Source organism: Cervus elaphus, chromosome 19 (genome assembly GCF_910594005.1).
Source record: "Cervus elaphus chromosome 19, mCerEla1.1, whole genome shotgun sequence".
Taxonomy (NCBI): Eukaryota; Metazoa; Chordata; class Mammalia; order Artiodactyla; family Cervidae; genus Cervus; species Cervus elaphus.
The window spans coordinates 82307760-82328556 of NC_057833.1; the positions used below are offsets into that span (position 1 = coordinate 82307760).

The 20797-nt window shown below is 39.0% G+C and overlaps 1 protein-coding gene and 1 pseudogene across 3 annotated transcripts in view; one reads left to right on the forward strand and one right to left on the reverse strand.

Moving 5' to 3' along the window:
- Window positions 1-1181: 1181 nt before the first annotated feature.
- The window catches only part of RYK (receptor like tyrosine kinase), a 115825-nt gene continuing 96209 nt past the window's right edge, over window positions 1182-20797 (reverse strand). For both annotated transcript variants that reach the window (XM_043873945.1, XM_043873944.1), the window contains exons 14-15: window positions 3800-3936; window positions 1182-2292 (exon numbers count right to left, since the gene is read on the reverse strand). In XM_043873945.1, the coding sequence (XP_043729880.1) occupies window positions 2181-2292; window positions 3800-3936 (249 nt within the window). In that variant the 3' untranslated portion in view covers window positions 1182-2180. The remainder of the gene's footprint in view (window positions 2293-3799; window positions 3937-20797) is intronic.
- LOC122675352 lies at window positions 18782-19425 on the forward strand (annotated as a pseudogene). The gene has a single exon (XR_006335235.1). The product of XR_006335235.1 is annotated as a proteasome subunit beta type-3-like (transcript).

Consider the following 20797-nt stretch of genomic DNA (forward strand, 5'->3'; position numbering starts at 1 on the left):
TCCTTACAGTGGGGGTGTTACAAGAAAGGAGAGAATGTAACAGAGCTCTTGGTCACTAGAGTCAGCTAATACCACATCAGTGCTTTGCCAATTTGCTTCTTTCCTATAAAAATTACATTTTCTACAAAATCTATTCAGTAATATCCACAAACCACTGGAACGAGACCAGCCATGGAAAACTTATAACTGCTGTTTTCGTTGAAGTCAATGACTCCAAGTAGTTCAGCAAGAAAAACCTAAGTCTTAAGCCACCTCTAAAACAAATATACATACGTAAAATAACTTATAAACAGAGATACAGTTAAAGGCACTGCACATCCAAGCAAACTGAGAGCACCTCTTACTACATGCTAACTTAGGGGAGACGTCAACGATAGCACTTTTTTATTTGAACTGATCTTGTGTACCGAACTGTGATATCTAAACAACATACTGTCCCAAGCACTTAAAAACACGCACTGAATGTTCGAAGTGATGCCAGAGCTTAACCACTCACTTCATGTGCATAATAATATACAGTAAATGCTATAAATATTTGTTGACTGAATGCCTTCTAAGATTGCAGGCTGTGAACCCAAACTTCTGTGACTTACAAAGTTCAAAGAGCTTTAAAAGAGCTGGCCCTTCAGGGGACTGAGTACTTCATAAAACTGAAGAACCAGTATTAAGCACACAGAAAGACCACGGTCTTGGCTGCTTATAGCAGAGCACATACCATGTGAGCTGTTTTCCCAAATGAACTGCTGATTCATAAAGCTCCTTTAAGAACAGCAAAAGCAAAAAAAAAAAAAAAAGAACAGCAAAAGCCTTCAACTGCTATGTACCCTTTCTACTCTCTAGTGAGGATGGGAGCAGAGGCAGGCACCTGCAGGCCTAGCTATTAACATTTAAGAGACCCATTCACCTCTGCCTTAGGCCAACTATAGCCAAGCATAAACACATATACCCTGAGTTTAACGGCTCTGGAGAAAAGCTTTAGTGTTGTAACACTGTCCTGTAATAATAATCTCAACTTTTTATTAGAACCTGGAGGCTGAGTAGAGTCAACTGCACTTGTGTTAGGGCTTGGGAACCTGAGTGAGAGATGCATGAAACGAAACCAGGTATCCAGCTGTTGCGTGTTCAAAGACTTACCAGACACAAACAACCATTCATTATGAAGAATATTTTCAATACTGTCATAATATAAAACAAATCTTTTAATTTTTCAAGTGTTTTTTTTTAAAACATTTTATACTTAAGTCAGCCTTGAAAATAAGCACAAAATCTACCTGTTTACATTTTTCAACTCACAACAACTCAAGCACCCATTCTGTGCATAGCACTATTCTAGGTGCAAGAAAAGGGAGTCTTAACTATAAAAACAGGATTTCACTTTCTGGAATTCTGTTATCTCCTTTTCCAAAGAGTAAAAATAAATAAAATCACCATTGTTTACTGTTGACGTGCCCCCAAGTCCACTCCTGGCTCTCAGAAATGCTAGGTTCTGCCAAATTCAAGATGTTTCAACGAACTCAGTTCCTACTTCCCCCTAAATAAGAAAGCAGAACTCTTTTTCATTAAAAAAATAAAAAAAGAAACAATTTTCCATGAAAGGCCAGTTTCTATTCCTAGTATTTTTCTTTTTTCCTCTCTAGCTTTTCTTTAAGTTTTCTTCCTCCAACATAAGCTTTTCCTGTACAAGGCAAACCAACATCTTTTTCTGTTTTTCTTTTCCTAAGAAAAAGTACTGCATCTTGAAGCAAACCATTCCCAAGACTGGTGATATTAAAACAAACAAAAAACTTTAAAGGTGAATCACCTACATTGATGAAGTAAAAAAATAAAAAGCAGTTGGCACTAAGATAGCTATTCCAAATATCCATATTTAAACAATTTTAAAAACGGTTTATTTATTTTGTAACAATGTACCCTAGTCCAAAGTTAACTATGTTTAAAAAAAATTTTGGCCAAAAAATGTACACATTTTCAGTTCAATCTAATAAAAGTGATATCTAGAAAATATTCCGCATCATTAAGTCTGTCTCATAAAGTTCAAATTCTAAAGCATTCCTAAGGCACGGTGTTCTGGAAGGCGAATGTGCTTCTGTGGTGTTGCGTGACGTAACGCGGCATCCAACACTGGCCCCAGGCAGGCCCGCGGGCACCCTCCTCCTGGCACTGGGACGGCGACAGCAGAGTCAGACGTAGGCCCCCAGGGCTGCGTGGAACTCTGTGAGACACTGGACCAGCTGCTGGAACTTGGGCCTCTCCTCCGGATCCAAGGCCCAGCAACAAGCCATCACAGCAAATCTGCAGTGACAAAACCAGAAAATTTGCCTACTGACGATATACCGGGTTGGCCAAAAAGTCTGTTTGGGTTTTTCCGCAAGATGTTACTCTTAACCTTTTGATCAATATGATACCAGCTATGTTTTCGGTCTAAACGTGGGTATGGAGAGGAAGATATATTAAAAATCAATCTCTTCGCAGAGCAAAAATGAGTTATCTGGATGTTACATGTAGATTTCAATTCTGAAACATGTCAAAATATACCAGCAAGTAAAGATTTTATGTAACTATTTAAAACAGTCAAAATAATAATCTGCATTATCCTTTACAGTTGATTCTTGAAGAACATGGGGCGAGGGGAGCTGACCCTCTGCAAAAGTCAAAAATCTGCATATAACTTATAGTCAGCCATTCATATCCCCAGTTCCTCCACATCCATAGACTCAACCAGCCACAGGCTTTGTGATACTGCAGCATTATCACTGAAAAAAAATCTACATGGAAGTGGACCTGCAGAGCTCAAACCCACACTGTTCAAGGATCAACTGTATGTAAGTTGTGACAGAAAAAACTTGGAGGAAGAGGAAGCTGTAACTAAGCTGTAAGAATCCTGGATCTGTAGTAAAATCTGTACAAAGCTGCCCCCTCACCACAGTATAAAAACCTGAGGGGATTCTGGAACTGAGACTTAATCACTGGGCACTCCATCACCCCTGAAGAGCCTCCTGCCCACTCTGATCCCATTATATGGCAAGACTAGCTATGTGGTAAAAGCAGGACACAGGAGATATTTCACTCACTAGACCAAACATCTTCCTTATACGTATATCAATTCACACCAGTTGGCAAGGCCAGATGGCAAAGAGAAGGGCTCTATATAGAAGCAGAAGAGGGCGTCAAAGGATGAGATGGTGGGATGGCATCACCAATGCAATGGACATGAACTTGGGCAAACTTCGGGAGACGGCGGGGGACAAAGCAGTCTGGCATGCTGCAGTCCATGGGATTGCAAAGAGTTGGACATAACTGGGTGACTGAATGAATAACAGTGTATTCAATGTTTTCTCACTATGCAAATGAGTATCTTGGATTAATCACTACAAATATGAGACAAAAAAGTCCTAATGTCAAATGCATTCAAGAGTGAATTAGTCTGGCTGACTTTGTGGTTGCTCTGTGTGCATGCTCACTCAGTTGTGTCTGACTCTTTGTGACCCTCTTGACTGTATCCCACCAGGTTCCCCTGTCTATGGGATTTTTCAGGCAACAATACTGGAGTGGGTTACCATTTCCTCCTCTTCCTGACCGAAGGATTGAACCCGCATCTCCTGCATTGCAGACGGATTCTTTACCACTGAGCCATCAGGGAAGCTTATGGTTTCTCTACAGGAGTATAATTCAAGTCCAAAGAGGCATGCTTCTCGAAAGAGCAGTCTCTGTATCAGTATGGACACCTGATCTTATTTCTTTCATCCAATCATTGTAAATGGAATCAAATCCATGTCTTCAAGCTCAGAAAGAAACTTACAGTTCATCAGGGCAGTTGATTGGCTGGGCTATTCGGTAACCGTCTTTCAAGTATGCGGCCATCTCAAACGGGTCGATGTCCACATAGGGTGTCTGGCCCAGAGTCATGAGCTCCCACAGCGTCACTCCAAAGGCCCACTGAGAAGAAGAGAAGCAACACCATGAGGGGATATTTAACACAGTTGTCAGAATGCTGCTACTTGTGGCCAGGTACAGATCAAAAATACCAAACCAATCAACTCTTGACATATCCAGTTAGATTCTCTTATTGAACAGAAAAGAACACTTCAATGAATGCATCCTCTAAGATGAATATTATTATTGTACATTTTAAAGTAATTAGAGCCACTGGAAAGAATTAAAAGAATTTTAAACCCCACCACTCAGAACTGTTAATTATTTCTAAAATTTTCCTAATATTTAAATGTGTTACTTTAAATACCATGGCTAGCCTGCATAGTTGAGAAGTGGAAAGTGTAAATCGTGTAAAATACAATGTCATGGATTTTTACTATATTCAAATAATTTAAATTAACAGAAATTCAGGAAATCTCAGTATCCTGAAAGAATACCTTTCAACCTTGCTTGAGTAAAAGATCAGATTTATTTAAAATCAACATGTAAACTATTGGTAGGAGCAGAAATCATAAGCAGTGGCAACAGTGCTTAGTCATGGTCCAACCAGGGCTCCTCAGTTCAGCTGCAGCTTCTGGGGAGTATGTGGTTGGCAGGAATACGTCTACATGCAGCTGCTGCCATGAGGCAGGAAAGGACTCAGACTAGGATACCCACTCATCTGCTACCATGCATGAGCCTTGAGGTCAGGAGAGCTGAAGGTGAATAAGAAGGAAGATATCTGTGTACTATGCTATCACATTTATGAATCCCTTCAAGTTCTAGACTTTTTTTTTTTCATTTTTTTCATTTTTCCTTCACAACAAGCCTATAATTGGTAGCCTGATATTACAAATGAGGAAACAGGCTCAAAGAAATAACTTGCCACAAAATACACTTTTTATAAGTGATGGGGGAAAAAAGGAAAGGAAAAAAGAGGAGAGGAAAACACAAGAACTGGTCTGTTTAAAACATTTAAGCACAATGCATTAAATCTTCAGCTTTTTTAAAAAAATAATAATAAAATCTAGAAAATTATCTAAAGTATACAGATTTTTAAAAAATGTATTAGTGAACAATAGCTTTATTTCTTATTATAATCTAGACAAACAAGAAAACAATAGAATGGTATCTTTTAGAGTATTTTTAAAATTGTTGATGAAGAATTCTATACTAAGCAAAAATATACTTGAAACATGAAGACAAAACACAGGTTTTCAAACAAAAGCTGAGAGAATATGTCACTGGCAGACTTACACTGTGAGACACATGAGAATAGTTCTTCATGTGGAAAGAAAAAACACCGACGGGAATTTGGATCTAGTCAAAGCATGAAGAATAATGAAAACATGAACTAGGTATTTTTTCCTCATTTAAAAATTTCCTTAATAGACTGTTTAAAGCAAAATCCCATGTGCTGTGGGGTTTATAATATAAATGGAAGTATTAGGTTGGTGCAAAAGTAACTGTGGTTTTTGCATTGTTGAAATTTACTATCTGATACTGCAATACACTGTTAAATGTGGTTATGTTATACACCATTTTAATGTGCATTTATTTATTTATTTGCTAATGACTTATTACTTGCTGTTTTATATTTATTTTAGACTAGGGAAATGATGTTAGATAAAAAGCAAATTCGAGCAGTTTTCTTATTCAAGTTCAAAATGGGTTGTAAAGCGGCAGAGACAACTCACAACATCAACAACACAACTGGCCCAGGAACTGCTAACAAATGTACAGTGCGGTAGTGGTTCAAGAAGTTTTGCAAAGAAGAGGAGAGGCTTGAAAATGAGAAGCGTAGTGGCCGGCCATCATCAGTTGACAACGACCAATTGAGAGCCAGCATGGAAGCTGATCCTCTTACGACTACATGAGAAGCTGCTGAAGAACTCAACATGGACCATTCTACAGTCATTTGGCATTTGAGTGAATTGGAAAGGTGGAAAAGCTTGGTAAGTGGGTACCTCATGAGCTGACCGAAAATCAAAATAATTGTCATTCTGAAGTGTCATCTTCTCTTTCTCTATGCAACAATGAACCATTTCTCGATTGGATTGTGACAGGCAATATAAAGTGGATTTTATACAACAAGCAGCTATGATCAACTCAGTGGTTGGACTAAGAAGCTCCAAAGCACTTCCCAAAGCCAAACCTGCACCAAAAGGTCACAGACATTGTTTGGTGGTCTGCTGCCCATTTGATCCACTACAGCTTCCTGAATCCCAGCAAAACCATCACATCTGAGAAGCATGCTCAGCAAATCAGTGAGATGCACCAAAAACTGCAATGCCTGCTGCTGGCACTGATCAACACAAAGGGTCCAATTCTTCTCCATGACAATGCCAGACCTCACGTCACACAATCAATGCTTCAAAAGTTGAACGAATTGGCCTATGAAGTTTTGCCTCATCTGCCATATTCACCTGACCTCTCACCAACCAACTACCACTTCTTCAAGCATCTCTACAACTTTTTGCAGGGAAAATGCTTCCATAACCAGCAGAAGGCAGAAAATGCTTTCCTGAGAGTTTGTTGAACCCCAAAGAATGGATTTTTACGTTACAGGAATAAACAAACTTATTTCTCATTGGCAAAAATGTGTTGATTGTAATGTCTCCTGTTTTGATTAATAAAGATGTGTTTGAGTCTAGTTATAATGATTTAAAATTCATGGTCCGAAACCACAATTATGTTTGGATCAACCTAATAAAATGTATGTCCAGACCAGCATAAAGGATGGGTAGGGATGAGTGAAACAATGTACTGTAAGCTGCTTATATTAAATATGAAGTGGCATAATATTTGAAAGCAGGATGTGTACACTGTAAATCCTAGAACAGGTTTCTTAACCTCAGCACTACTGACATTATGGAGTGACTGAATTTCTGTTGCAAGAGGCTGCCTTGTGCATGGCAGGATGTTTAGTTCAGCAGCATCCCTGGCCTTCAGCCACTAGATGCCCCAAGTGGTGATAACTGAAAATGCCTCCAGATACTGCCAAATGCCCAAACCCCCAGGACAGAGGGTACAAAATTGCCCCCAAGTGAGGAAGCCCTAAGCTAGACTGATCAAAGAAGATAAAAAGACAGAACCAAAATGAAGAATAAAAAAGGAAACATCATTACAGACCCTACAGACATCAAAAAATATCACAAGTAGCTCAACTTTATGCCAATGAATTCAGTAACTTAGATGAAATGAACAAATTCCTTGATATACACAATTACCAAAACAGACACACAAAAATGAAAATCTATATAGCTCAGTAATGTTTTTTAGAGAAACTGAATTCACAATTTAAAATGTTTCCACAAAGAAAACTCCAAACAAAGAAATAGCCAAACAATTTCACTGGGTGAGTTCTATCAGGCTTGAAAGAAAAGAATACAAGCCTATTATTCGTTTGCTAGGGATGCCATAAAAAGCACCACAAACCAGGTGACTTGAACAATGGTATTTATCTCACAGCTCTGGAGGCTAGAAGTCCAAAATTAGGGTGTCAGCAGGTCTATTTTCCCTCTGAAGCCTGCAACGGCGAATCCTTCCTTGCCTCTTCCTCGCATCTGGTGGTTTGCCAGCAATCCTAAGTGTTCCTTAGTTTGCAGCTGTAGTACTTCAATTTCTACCTCTATTTCACGTATCATTCTCCCCTTGCAGGCCAGTGTCTCTTCTTATAATGACATCAGTCATACTGGGTTAAGGTTTACCTTAATTATGACTTCATTTCAACATTATATCTTTAACAATTCCAAAAAGTCACATTTTGAGGTATGGGGGTTAACAGTTTCAATGTATCTTTTGGGGGAACACAACCGAAACCACAGCACCATCATATACAAACTCTTTCAGAAACAGAGGAGGATGAAATACTTCTCAATTCTTTTTTAGACCAGAGTTATCCTAAATAAACAAACCAAAGAATTAAACTTTTTGGAACTTAATATCTTTTCCATTAATTGTTACCACTAAGTAGAGCAATGGCCATCCCTGAGGTCTATGCTTTGGAGGAGGGAAGAGAACAGGATCAGAGGCAGATGGGCCTGTATTTATAGAATCTCCATAGAGACAGATCTACTGAAATTTCCATAAACCTACCAGTTTAAGAGTAATATTCTATTCTGCTTAAAAATGGATAAATGATTTCAAATTAATAAAGTTAAAAGAAAGTGCCTGCTTACACACAGGTATTTGTCTACCTTTAAACTTTACATGGCAAATAGATGGGGAAAGAATGGAAACAGTGGCTGACTTTCTTTTTCTGGGCTCTAAAATCACTGCAGATGGTGATTGCAACCATGAAACTAAAAGACACTTGCTCCTTGGAAGGAAAGTTATGACCAACCTAAACAGCATATTAAAAAGCAGAGACATTACTTTGCCAACAAAGGTCCATCTAGTCAAGGCTATGGTTTTTCCAGCGGTCATGTATGGATGTGAGAGTTGGACTATAAAGAAAGCTGAGTGCTGAAGAATTGATGCTTTTGAACTGTGGTGTTGGAGAAAACTCTTCAGAGTCCCTTGGACTGCAAGGAGATCCAACCAGTCCACCCTAAAGGAGATCAGTCCTGGGTATTCGTTGAAAGGACTGATGCTGAAGTTGAAAGTCCAATACTTTGGCCACCTGATGCGAAGAGCTGACTCATTTGAAAAGACCCTGATGCTGGGAAAGATTGAGGACAGAAGGAAAAGGGGACGACAGAGGATGAGAAGGTTGGATGGCATCACCGACTCGATGGACATGGGTTTGGGTGAACTCCAGGAGTTAGTGATGGACAGAGAGGCCTGGCGTGCTGCAGCTCATGGGGTCGCAAAAAGTCAGACACGATTGAGCAACTGAACTGAACCTTTATATAAACTCTTAATAATGATAGTAATTGGATTGCAAGGAGATCCAACCAGTCCATCCTAAAGGAGATAAGTCCTGCGTGTTCACTGGAAGGACTGATGCTGAAGGTGAAACTCCAATACTTTGGCCACCTTATGTGAAGAGTTGACTCATTGGAAAAGACCCTGATGCTGGGAGGGATTGGGGGCAGGAGGAGAAGGGGATGACAGAGGATGAGATGGCTGGATGGCGTCACCGACTCGATGAGCATGAGTTTGAGTAAGCTCCGGGAGCTTGTGATGGACAAGGAGGCCTGGCGTGTTGCGATTCATGGGGTCGCAAAGAGTCAGACACGACTGAGCGACTGAACTTGAACTTGAGTCAATGCAATGATTAATTTTTAAAGTAGTGTCCTATTTCCACAGGGAAGGTAGTTCACTACACAGATGGAGCAGAGCTTTACAAGATGAGACAGATCTGTTATCCACTTATTGGGGCAGCAGCTGTGGGGAAGGGATAATCAATCCAAACAATCTTGGAGGAAGAAACAATGAGAATTGGTAAGAACTGGATGCTGCCACTTCAGTAACCCCATCCACTGACAAGAGAAGTTCTAACAACTTCTGACTGTAAGACAGTAATGCTGGTGGTATCTGTGACCTGGAGTGTGCACAGGTATCGTAACAGTATAACATATATAAGCTGACTTTTAAAAAGTACTTCTTTCACAGTTTTGTCCACATTATCACTAAGCACCATCTAAGGTTCTTGTATTACAAACTGTAGCACTAATAAACACCAAAAAAGAACAATAAAGCCGAATGGAAAGTTGCAGTTTCATTTCCTTAGAAGCTAACAACAACAAAAAAAGTGATTAATTACATGTTGGCTCACTAACCCTCTTTAAAAAGAAAAAAAAAAATCAGGACCAAATAGCACAAGGACGATTTGTGGAAAACTTTGTGGAAAACTTGTTCTCTAAAGTCTTCTGATAACTGAACTATTTTAAATTTAGACAGACATTCTATAATTTCCGCTTATTTGATGTTGTTGGAAAGGGGGCAGTAAGAAAGTCAGGCTGTTTTTCCCAGAGTTTTATGTAAAATGTATTGCTATGTCCATTTAAGGAACATGTAGAGAGTAACAGTGTTCTTCTATTTCTCTTACTCCTCTTCTCCAATTTGTGTTTTTATAGCTTAATACACAAAGATACAAAATACCTCTTTTCACTAACAACATGTGATGTTCACTAACACACTGATGTGACTTGTCAACAGGTATGTAAATAAAATTCTTTTTTACCCTTTGATGGAATGTTCACTAATGCTGGGACTATTCAGAGATTTTCATTTTGTTACTTCAGGTATTTATAATGCAAGGCTGATCTCAATATATTATATATGATGAGAAAAAAATTTTGTCCAATTCTGAATGATCTCATCTGACCACAGTAGAGCATCATCAAGTTTTCTATGGCTAAAAAATCTGTTAACACTAGAAACTTAACATCCTTTTTACATGTATGGAAATAGGTTCAGATGACCAAAGTAGAATTAATTTAATCTGGGACAAGGGCTTTCCAAGCTTGAGTAATAAGAAGAATCACCTGAAGTGTTTGTTAAAAATACAGATTCCCCAGTCCCATCTTAATAGTGTGAAGGCATTTTTAACAGATATTTAGACCCACCTATCCTGCAAATTTAGGAAATAGTCTTAGATGAGTTAGCAGTGATGGTCAGACAGCAAAAACAAAAGACAGTTTTTATTTACTTTTACTGTAGTACGACCAACATATAATAAACTGATTTGATATATTCTCACACATATATACACCCCTGAAACAAGTCCCATAATCAAGACAATAAACAAATCCATCACTTCCAAAAGATTCTTACAGCTCTAATCCTTTTCCCCTAGTCCTCTCCACCACCACCCCTACTATTTCCAAATAACCATTAATCTGCTTTCTGTCATTAACATTAGCTTGCATTTTCTGTTGCGTGCATGCTAAGTCGCTTTAGTAGTGTCCAACTCTTTGCAATCCTATGGATTGTAGCCCGCCAGGCTCCTCTGTCCATGGGATTCTTCAGGCAAGAATACTGGAGTCGGTTGTCATGCCCTCCTCCAGGTGATCTTCCTGACCCAAGGACTACAGAATTTTACATAAATGGAATTATTTAAACTGTACATCTTTCCTAGCTTCTTTCACTCAGAATAACAATTCTGAGATTCATTCATGATATAGCATGCATCAACTTTTCACTGTTGAATAGGATATGAATAAAGCAGTTTTTACCTGTTGATAGACATTTGGATTATTTCCTGGTTTAGCTTCAAAAACAAAGCTGCTATAGACATCTATGTACAAGTATTGGTAAGGACACATGCTTACATTTACCTAGGAGCAAAATGACTAGATGTGGTATGTATATGTTTAACTTTCTAAGTAACTGCCAAACTGCCTTCCAAAGTGAATGGACCATATTACATTCCCATCAGCAGTGTAAGTGAGCTACCATTTTTCCACATCCTTGCAAACACTTCGGTCTTCAATTCTAGCCACAGTTAATGGGTGTGTTAATAGTATTTCATTGTGGTTAAGCTTGCATTTTCCTAATGACTAATGATGTTAATCACATTTTCATATGCTTATTTGCCATCTATGTATCTTTACCGGTGAAGCATCTGTTTAGATATTTTGCCCTTTTTTTTTTTTTAACATTGAGTTGCTTTTTTTTACCTTTTATATTTACTTATTTGGCCCTCCACCCCAAAACCTATGCACTGGAAGCACAGAATCTTAACCACTGGACTGCCAGGGAAGTCCCTTGGGTTGCTTTTTTATTACAAGTTTCCCCTGCTATCTGAAAGTAGAGCATTCCTATGAAACAGTTTATAAACTGAAATGGTATAATTTCTTTAGGACAGTTTTTGGCAGTAATGGCAGTAATTACTTTAGGACCAGTTTACTAACACAGGCACAATATAAATCAAGATAAATCACAGCTGTCCACATGATTTATCTTGCCCACAAGATAAATCACAGATGTTTGTGGAAACAGAGTTAAAAGCTATGGTGGCTTGATGCTGATATGCTAAGTGTAGTGCCTGGGTAAGGAGCTTGGCAAGGCCACTCTTGGTTAGGGCGGTTAGGGTGAAAGATGCTTCTATAATCACTGCGGCAAAACAAACACTTGAAAGCTATTTTTGCTTTTTACCATTTTTTTGTAAAACCAAAATCCTCTTTGGATTTCTCTTGGTTTGTGAAAAATCAGTATACTAACATAGGTCTTTTGTAAAAGCAAAGTCACATAAAGTGAACTTCTGAAAAGTGGGGAATGCCTGTATTGAATTTCCAGAGTTCTTTATATATTCTGCAAATTTGTCCTTTACCACAGATATACGATTTGCAAACATATTCTAAGTGTGACTTATCTTCTCATCCTCTCAACACAATTTCAAAGAGAACAAGTTTCAAAATTTGATAAAGTCTAATTTGTTCTTTTACAGATCTTTACTTGGTGTCACCAAGTAATTTGCTTAATGCAAAGCCCCCAGAGATTTTCTTGTACTGTTCTCTTCTAGGAGTTTTATAGTTTTAGGTCATGCACTTAGGTCTGTGATTTACTTTGGGGTAACCTTCGTACATGGAACAAGTTATGAATTGAAGTTCATTTTTTTTTCCCCTGGTAGCTGGATATCCAGTTGCTCCAAGGTCATTTACTTAAAAGATAATCCCTTCTCTACTGACTTGCCTTAGCACTTCTGTTGCAAATTAACTGTCCATACATATGTAGGTCAAGTTTTAGACACTCTATTCTACTCCACTGAACTACCTTAGTGCCAATACCAGAACTGTTTTGATAACTGTAATTTGAAATCAAACCCATAATGTCCTTTTTTCAAAATGTTTTGTGAAGTGAAAAAGTTATCTTTTCATATTAATCTTATCAACTTCTACAGAAAACATTTAAAGTCTGCAAATATTTTCTTTGAAAATGTGCTGAATCTATAGATCACCTTGGAGAACATCTCGAGTTTTCTGGCTGAAAAACAAGGTACAGAACTCCATTTATACAGGGTGCTAATTTCTCTCAACAATGTTTCCTAGTCTTCATCATAAAAATCTTCCCCAATTTTTGTCATATTTCTAAGAATTTTATAATTATGCTTTTTTCCCAAAAACCTCTAATATCTGATTTTTATTAGTATATAGAAATACAACTGATCTTTGAACACTAATCATATATTCCGTAATTTTTCTAAACTCATTTACTCGATTTTCTTCATAGACAATCACGTTGTCCACAAATAAAGTTACTTTTTCTATCCAATCTTTTCTTGCCTTTTGTTTCCTTTTCTTGCCTCATTACACCGGCTAGAGCCTTGAGAACAATACTGGTGAGAGTAGGTGTCCTTGTCTTGTTACTGCTATTAGGTAAAACGAATTCAGCCTTTAAGCATTAAGTACAGTAATAGCTATAGTGTTTTGTTTTGTATAGATACTCTTTACCAGATTGAGGAATTTCCTTGTCTATTCCTAGACTGCTAGGAATTTTTATTAGAAATGAATTTTGGGTTTTTTTCTAATACCTTTTCTGCATCTACTGAGATGATCATGTGGTTTTTTCTTTTTTAGTATGTTAACACAGTATATTGCACTGCTTGATTTTTCAAATAATAAAAAAGCTTGTATTCTTGGGATAAAGTTTATGTGGCCATATTATTATTTTAAAATATATTTATGGAGTCTAAACTTTCAATTTTTACATCTGTGACCATGATGATATGTAGTCTTCTTCAGTGATGTTTCAAGGTACTGCTGATGTCAGAGAATGAGTTATTAGTGTTAGTCGCTCAGTCGTGTCCAACTCTTTGCAACCTCATGGACTACACAGTCCATGGAATTCTCCAGCCCAGAATACTGGAGCGGGTAGCCTTTCCCTTCTCCAGGGGATCTTCCCAACCCAGGGAGCGAACCCAGGTCTCCTGCAATGCAGGTGGATTCTTCACCAGCTGAGTCACAAGGGAAGCCCCAGAATGAATTATTAATATAAAGTATTCTCTCAACTTTCTGAAGGAAATTGTATAGAATTTGTATTATTTCTTCCTTAAACATTTCAAGGCATTCACCAGTGCCCCAGTTTAATACATACCTAAAGTTTTCTTTTGGGGCAGGCTTTTAACTAAAAATTAAATTTGGGGGAAATTCCCTGGCAATCCAGTGTGTAGGACTCTTGAGCTTTCACTGTCAAGAGCCTACGTTCAAGACAGTGGAAGCCACACGGCATAGCCAAAAAAAAAAGAAAAATTCAACTTTTAAATAGATATGGGGTATTCAGATTATCATCTTTTAGGATTTTAAATAGCTCTGCTGGAATTCTGTCACCTCCAATGGCAGTGGGGGAACTCTGTCTTATTTTCCTTTAGCAGGTGTTCCATATTTACAGAATTGAAGTTGATAACATGTGTTTGTGCACACACATGGGCATGTGCCTTTTGGGGCCTTTATTTTATGATCACTCACACCCAGCAGTGTTAGTCTTACGCTTGGAGAGCTGCATAGTTGACTATATAAAAGGCTCTCAGAGGGCCTCACACTGTCCTCTTCTACCTTGTGTTTCCATGTTGAATCCTCCTATTTCTGTGTCTCACTCCCACAGACTTCCCTTCAGAGGTCCCATCTGCTCCCTTAACTACAGCTGTTATTTATGACCTTTATGACCAGTTATTTAACTGACGTTTGTGGCCTAAGGTGTCCCTCTTAACTATTAGATACACTGCATAGATATCTACTGCACTTTTGTACCCAGGGTCCATGTTTCTGAAAATGTCAGTATAATCTTTGCACTGTGAAGATGCAACACAATTGAGGACAAGTAGACTGTCTAGTTTTGGAGGAAAACATGACTGATTTGCTATGGGGCATGTTGAGTTCAAGATACTGATGGGTGGAGCGTAGGTCTGGACTTCTAGAAAGACACAGAAGCGGGGTATTATAAATTGGACATCAGCTTCATGAAAGTGGTGATTGAATAAACAGAGAGCTTATGGTTCTCAGAGATATAAAGAAGCAAATAAAAAGAGAAGAAAGCCAAGACAACATAGCGAATGTTTACTTTTAGTTAGTGAGAAAGTAAAGATGAACAGTGAAATAAAGCAGAAAAGTAAGAAAAGAATCCAGAGAATGCTGTGTCTCAGAAACCAAGGAAGGAAATAATTTCAAGAAGATTCTAGTATCTAAATGTACCTGCAGTGGTCAGAAAGGATAAAGAAATCATTGGGGGGCTTTTAAACAAGCAGGTTTAGTAAATCAGTAAAGATAGATATGATTGTCATGGCCCTGTGGGAGATGAGAAAGTGGAGACAATAAGTAGATTACAGTTTGACAAGTTCAGTTATGAGGAGGAGTGGAAGGACTGTACCTTAATGGGCTGGTAAGAGCAAGAGAGGTTTTACTGTGTTTTCTTTTATTGAGTTTGTTTGGTTTTTAGGCAAGGAATCAATAGGGACAAAGAAACTGGACATATGATTACTGGAAGAGAGGTCTAAGCAATGATAGGTGAATGGGCCCAGAAGTCCAGGTGAAGGCATAGTTTGGCATAGGAGGAGATATACCTCGACTGAGATGGGGGTAAAGCGAGAGACAGGAGAGAATATACGGAAAATTCTTAAAGAAGGATCTCTCATTGACCTGTGGGACAACTTCAGGTTGCTGAATATATTTGTAACTGGGGTCCTCAAAACCATGCAGTGGAGATATGGGGCAGGGGACAGTGGACAGAAAGAATGATGAAGAAATAGCAACTGAAATGTTTCCAAATTTGATGAAAATTATAAAGCAACAGATCTAAGAGCTCAACAAACCTCAAACACTATAAGCATGAAGAAATTTACAGAGTATAATCAAATTGTTCAAAACTAGTGATAAAGAGAAAATCTTAAAAGCTGCCAGAAAAAAGAATGTTAACATACAGAGGAACCAGGATACTTGCTCACTGGAAGCCATTCAAGGGGGAAGACAGTGAAGCAACATCTTTAAACATCTTCAACATCTACTGTATGAAAAATACCCAGCTAAAATATCTTTTAAAAAATGAAGGCGTTGGTGGTATAGTGGTGAGCATAGCTGCCTTCCAAAAAATGAAGGAGGAATAAAGACTTCTCCAGAAATAAAACAGTTGAAAGAATTTATCACAAGCAGATACACACTATAAGAAATGGTAAAGGAACTCTGATAGGAACCAATGATGTCAAATGGAAATATGGCTCTAACAGAGGAACAGAGTACCAGACATGGTAACTGCATGGGTAAATATGTACAACTTTTTTTTTTCATTGCATAAATCCTTTAAAAAGATCATTGAACATATTCCCATGCCCTTTTTGCAATAATTGATAAAACAGAAAATCAGTAAGGATATAGATTTGGAACAGAGTATCAACCATCTTGATCTAACTAACAATTATAGAACATTCCATCCAACAACAACAGAATGTGTATTTTCAGGTACACATGGAATATTTACTATGGTGGACCATATTCTTAACCATGATAAAGTCAATAAATTTAAAGGATTTAATTCATGCAAAGTAGGGTTTTGTGAACACAATGGAATTAAATTTAGAAAACAAAAACAGAAATTAGAAAATCCTCAAATATTTATAAACTAAATAACACATGTCATCCAAATAGCTCATGTGTCAAAGAAGTAATCAAAAGGAAAATTAGAATACTTAGAATTGAATGAAAATAAATACACATTTCAAAATTTGTGGGATGCTGCATGTATACTATTTAACATCAATATTAGAAAAGAAGAAAAGTCTTAAATTAGTGACTTTCATTTTCACTTAAGAAACTAGAACAAGAACAAATTAAACCCCAAGTAAGTAGGTGAAAGGAAATAATGAAGACTAGATGGAAGTCAATGAAACATGAAACAGAAAAATCAGTGAATACAATTCTTAACTCTGAGAATATCATTAATGATAAATCTTTTGCCAGATTAAAGGAAATAAATGTTATAAATTAACAATATAATGAATGAGAAAGGTGATATCATTAAAGGTCCTTACAGGTGTTAAGTAGTAAGAGAATATTATGAAAAACTTTTTCTCAATAAGTTTAGACACTCAGATGAAATGGACAAATTCTTTGGAAGATAAGAATTCTCAAAGCTCAGTCAAGAAGTAGATAACCTGAATGTTGTTCAGCTGCCAAGTCATGTCTGACTCTTTGTGACCCCATACACTGCAGCATGCCAGGCTTCCTTGTCCCTCATCATCTCCTGGAGTCTGCCCAAGTTCATGTCCACTGCATTGGTGATGCCACCCAGCCATCTCATCCACTGTCGCCCTCTTGTACTTCTGCCTTCAATCTTTCCCAGCATCAGGGTCTTTTCCAATGAGTCAGCTCTTTGCATCAGGTGGCCACAGTACTGGAGCTTCAGCTTCAGCCTCAGTCCTTCTAATGAATATTCAGGGATGATTTCCTTTAGGATTGACTGATTTGATCTCCTTGCAGTTCAAGGGACTCTCAAGAGTCTTCTCCCGCACCACAGTTTGAAAGCATCAATTCTTCAGTGCTTAGCCTTCTTTATGGTCCAGCTCTCACAACTGTACGTGACTACCGGAAAGACCAGAGCCTTGACTATATGGATGTTGTCGGCAAAGTGTTGTCTTTGCTTTTTAACACGCTGTCTAGGCTTGTCATAGCTTTCCTGCCAAGAATCAGTCATCGTCTAATTTCATGACTGCACTCACCATATGCGGGAGACCTGGTTTGATCCCTGAGTTGAGAAGATCCCCTGGAGAAGGAAATGGCAACCCACTCCAGTATTCTTGCCTGGAAAATCCCATGGACGGAGGAACCTGACAGGCTACAGTCCATGGGGTTGCAAAGAGTCAGACACGACTGAACAACTGAACTTCACTTCAGTCACCATATGCAGTGATTTTAAAACCCAAGAAGAGGGAATCTGTCACCGCTTCTGCCTCTTACCCCTTCTATTTGCCATGAAGTGATGGGACTGGATGCCGTGATTTTAGATTTTTAATATTGAGGTTTAAGCCAGCTCTTTCACTCTCCTCTTTCACTTTCATCAGGAGGCTCTTCGGATCCTCTTTGCTTTCTACCATTAGAATCAGTATATCTGAGGTTGTTGGTATTTCTCCTGGCAAACTTGGTTCCAGCTTGTAACTCATCCAGTCTGGCATTTCTCATGATGTGCTCTATGTATAAGTTAAATAAACAGGGCAACAATAAACAGCCTTGTACTCCTTTCTCAATTCTGAACCAGTCAGTTGTTCCATACAAGGTTCTAACTGTTGCTTCTTGTCTGGCATACAGGTTTCTCAGGAGAAAGGTAAGATGATCTGGTATTCCCATCTCTTTAAGAGTTTTCTACAGTTTGCTATGATCCAGACAGTCAAAGGCTTTTAGCATAGTTGATGAAACAAGAGGTAGATGTTATTCAGGAATGCCCTTGCTTTCTCTATGATCCAGCCAATGTAGGCAATCTTGATATCTGGTTCCTCTGCCTTATCTAAACCCAACTTGAACATCTGAAAGTGCTCAGTTCACATAATGCTGAAGCCTAGCATGCAGCATTTTGAGCACAGCCTTACTAGCATGGGAGATGAGTGAAACTGTCCGGAGGTTTAAACATTCTTTAGTACTGCCCTTCTTGGGAACTGGGATGAGGATTGACCTTTTCAGTCCTATGGCCACTGCTGGGTTTTCCAAATTTGGAAAGCCTTCCAAAGGAGGATTTACAAATAGCTGAAGAAAGGAGAGAATTGAAAGCAAGGGAGAAAGGGTAAGGTATACACAACTAAATGCAGAGTTCCAGAGAATAGCAAGGAGAGACAAGAAGGCCTTCTTCAGTAAACAATGCAAAGAAATAAGAGGAAAACAACAGATCTCTTCAAGAAAATTGGAAATATCAAAGGAACATTTCATCCAAAGATGGGCACAATAAAGGACAGCAACAGTAAAGACCTAATAGAAGGCGATTGGAGGTCCTAACACACCGCAATCATGTCTATTATGTCCTATAACGGAGGGGCCGTCATGGCCATGAAGGGGAAGAACTGTGTGGCCATCGCTGCTGACAGGCGCTTTGGGATCCAGGCTCAGATGGTGACCACGGACTTCCAAAAGATCTTTCCCATGGGCGAATGACTGTACATCGGCCTGGCGGGTCTTGCCACTGACATCCAGACAGTTGCCCAGCGCCTCAAGTTCCGGCTGAACCCGTATGAGCTGAAGGAAGGCCGGCAGATCAAACCTTACACCCTCATGAGCATGGTGGCTAACCTCTTGTACGAGAAACGGTTTGGGCCCTACTACACGGAGCCGGTCATTGCCGGATTGGACCCGAAGACCTTTAAGCCTTTCATTTGCTCTCTAGACCTTATTGGCTGCCCCATGGTGACCGATGACTTTGTAGTCAGTGGTACCGGCACTGAACAAATGTACGGGATGTGCGAGTCCCTCTGGGAGCCCAACATGGATCCAGAACACCTGTTTGAAACCATCTCACAAGCCATGCTGAATGCTGTGGACAGGGATGCAGTGTCAGGCATGGGAGTCATTGTCCACATCATTGAGAAGGACAAAATCACCACGAGGACACTGAAGGCCTGCATGGACTAACTCTTCTCAGAGCCCACTTTTTTTTTTTTTTTTTAAATAAAAGATTTTCTTTAAAAAAAAAAAAAAGACCTAATAGAAGCAGAAGAGATCAAGAAGAGATGGAAAAAATACATATAAGTACTGTACAAAGAAGATCAATATGCCAGCAGATTTGGGAAACAGCAGTGACAACCTGGAAAAGCTCAGTTTTCACTCCAATCCCAAAGAAGGACAATGTCAAAGAATGTTCAAATTTCCACATTATAGGGCACACTTCACAGGCTAGCAAGGTAATGCTCAAAATCACTCAAGCCAGGCTTCATCAGTACATGAACTGAGACCTTCCAGATGTACAAGCTGGATTTAGAAAATGTAGAGGAACCAGCAATCAAATTGCCAACATCTGTGGGATCATAGAAAAAGCAAGGGAATTCCAGAAAAAATATCTACTTCTGCTTCATTGACTATGCTAACAATTTTGTGTGGATCACAAAAAACTGTGGAAAATTCTAAAAAGATGGGAATACCAGACCACCTTACCTTCCTCCTGAGAAACCTGTATGCAAGTCAAGAAGCAACAGTTAGAACCAAACATGGAACAACAGACTGGTTCCAAGTTGGGAAAGGAGTACGTCAAGGCTATATACTGTCACCCTGCTTATTTAACTTATATGCAGAATACATCATGAGAAATGCCAGGCTAGATGAATCACAAGCTGGAATCAAGACTGCCGGGAGAAATATCAATAACCTCAGATGTGCTGGGCTTCCCTGGTGGCTCAGGTGGTAAAGAGGAAAGAATTCACCTGTGATGTGGGAGATGTGGGTTCCATCCCTGGGTTGGGAAGGTCCCCTGGAGACAGGAATGGCTACCAGCTCTAGTACTCTGGCCTGGAGAATTCCACAGACAGAGGAGACAGGCAGGCTACAGACCACGGGGTCACACACGACTGAGCAACTTTCACCTTCACCTTCAGATATGCAGATGACAGCACCCTAATGGCAGAAAGTGAAGAGGAACTAAACAGCCTCTGGATAAGGGTGAAAGAGCAGAGTGGAAAAGTTGGCTTAAAACTCAACATTCAAAAAATGAAGATCACAGCCTCTGGTCCCATCATTTCATGGCAAATAGATGGGGAAAAAAATAGAAACAGTGACACACTTTACTTTCTTGGGCTCCAAATCTCTGTGGATGGTGACTGCAGCCAAGAAATCAAAAGACACTTGCTCCTGGGAAGAAAAAGTACAACAAACCTAAACAGCATATTTAAAAACAGAGATATCATTTTGCCAACTAAGGTGCACATAGTCAAAGCTATGGTTTTTCTAGTAGTCATGTACCGATGTGAGAGTTGGACCATAAAGAAGGCTGAGTGCCGAAGAATTGATGCTTTCAAATTGTGGTGCTGGAGAAGACG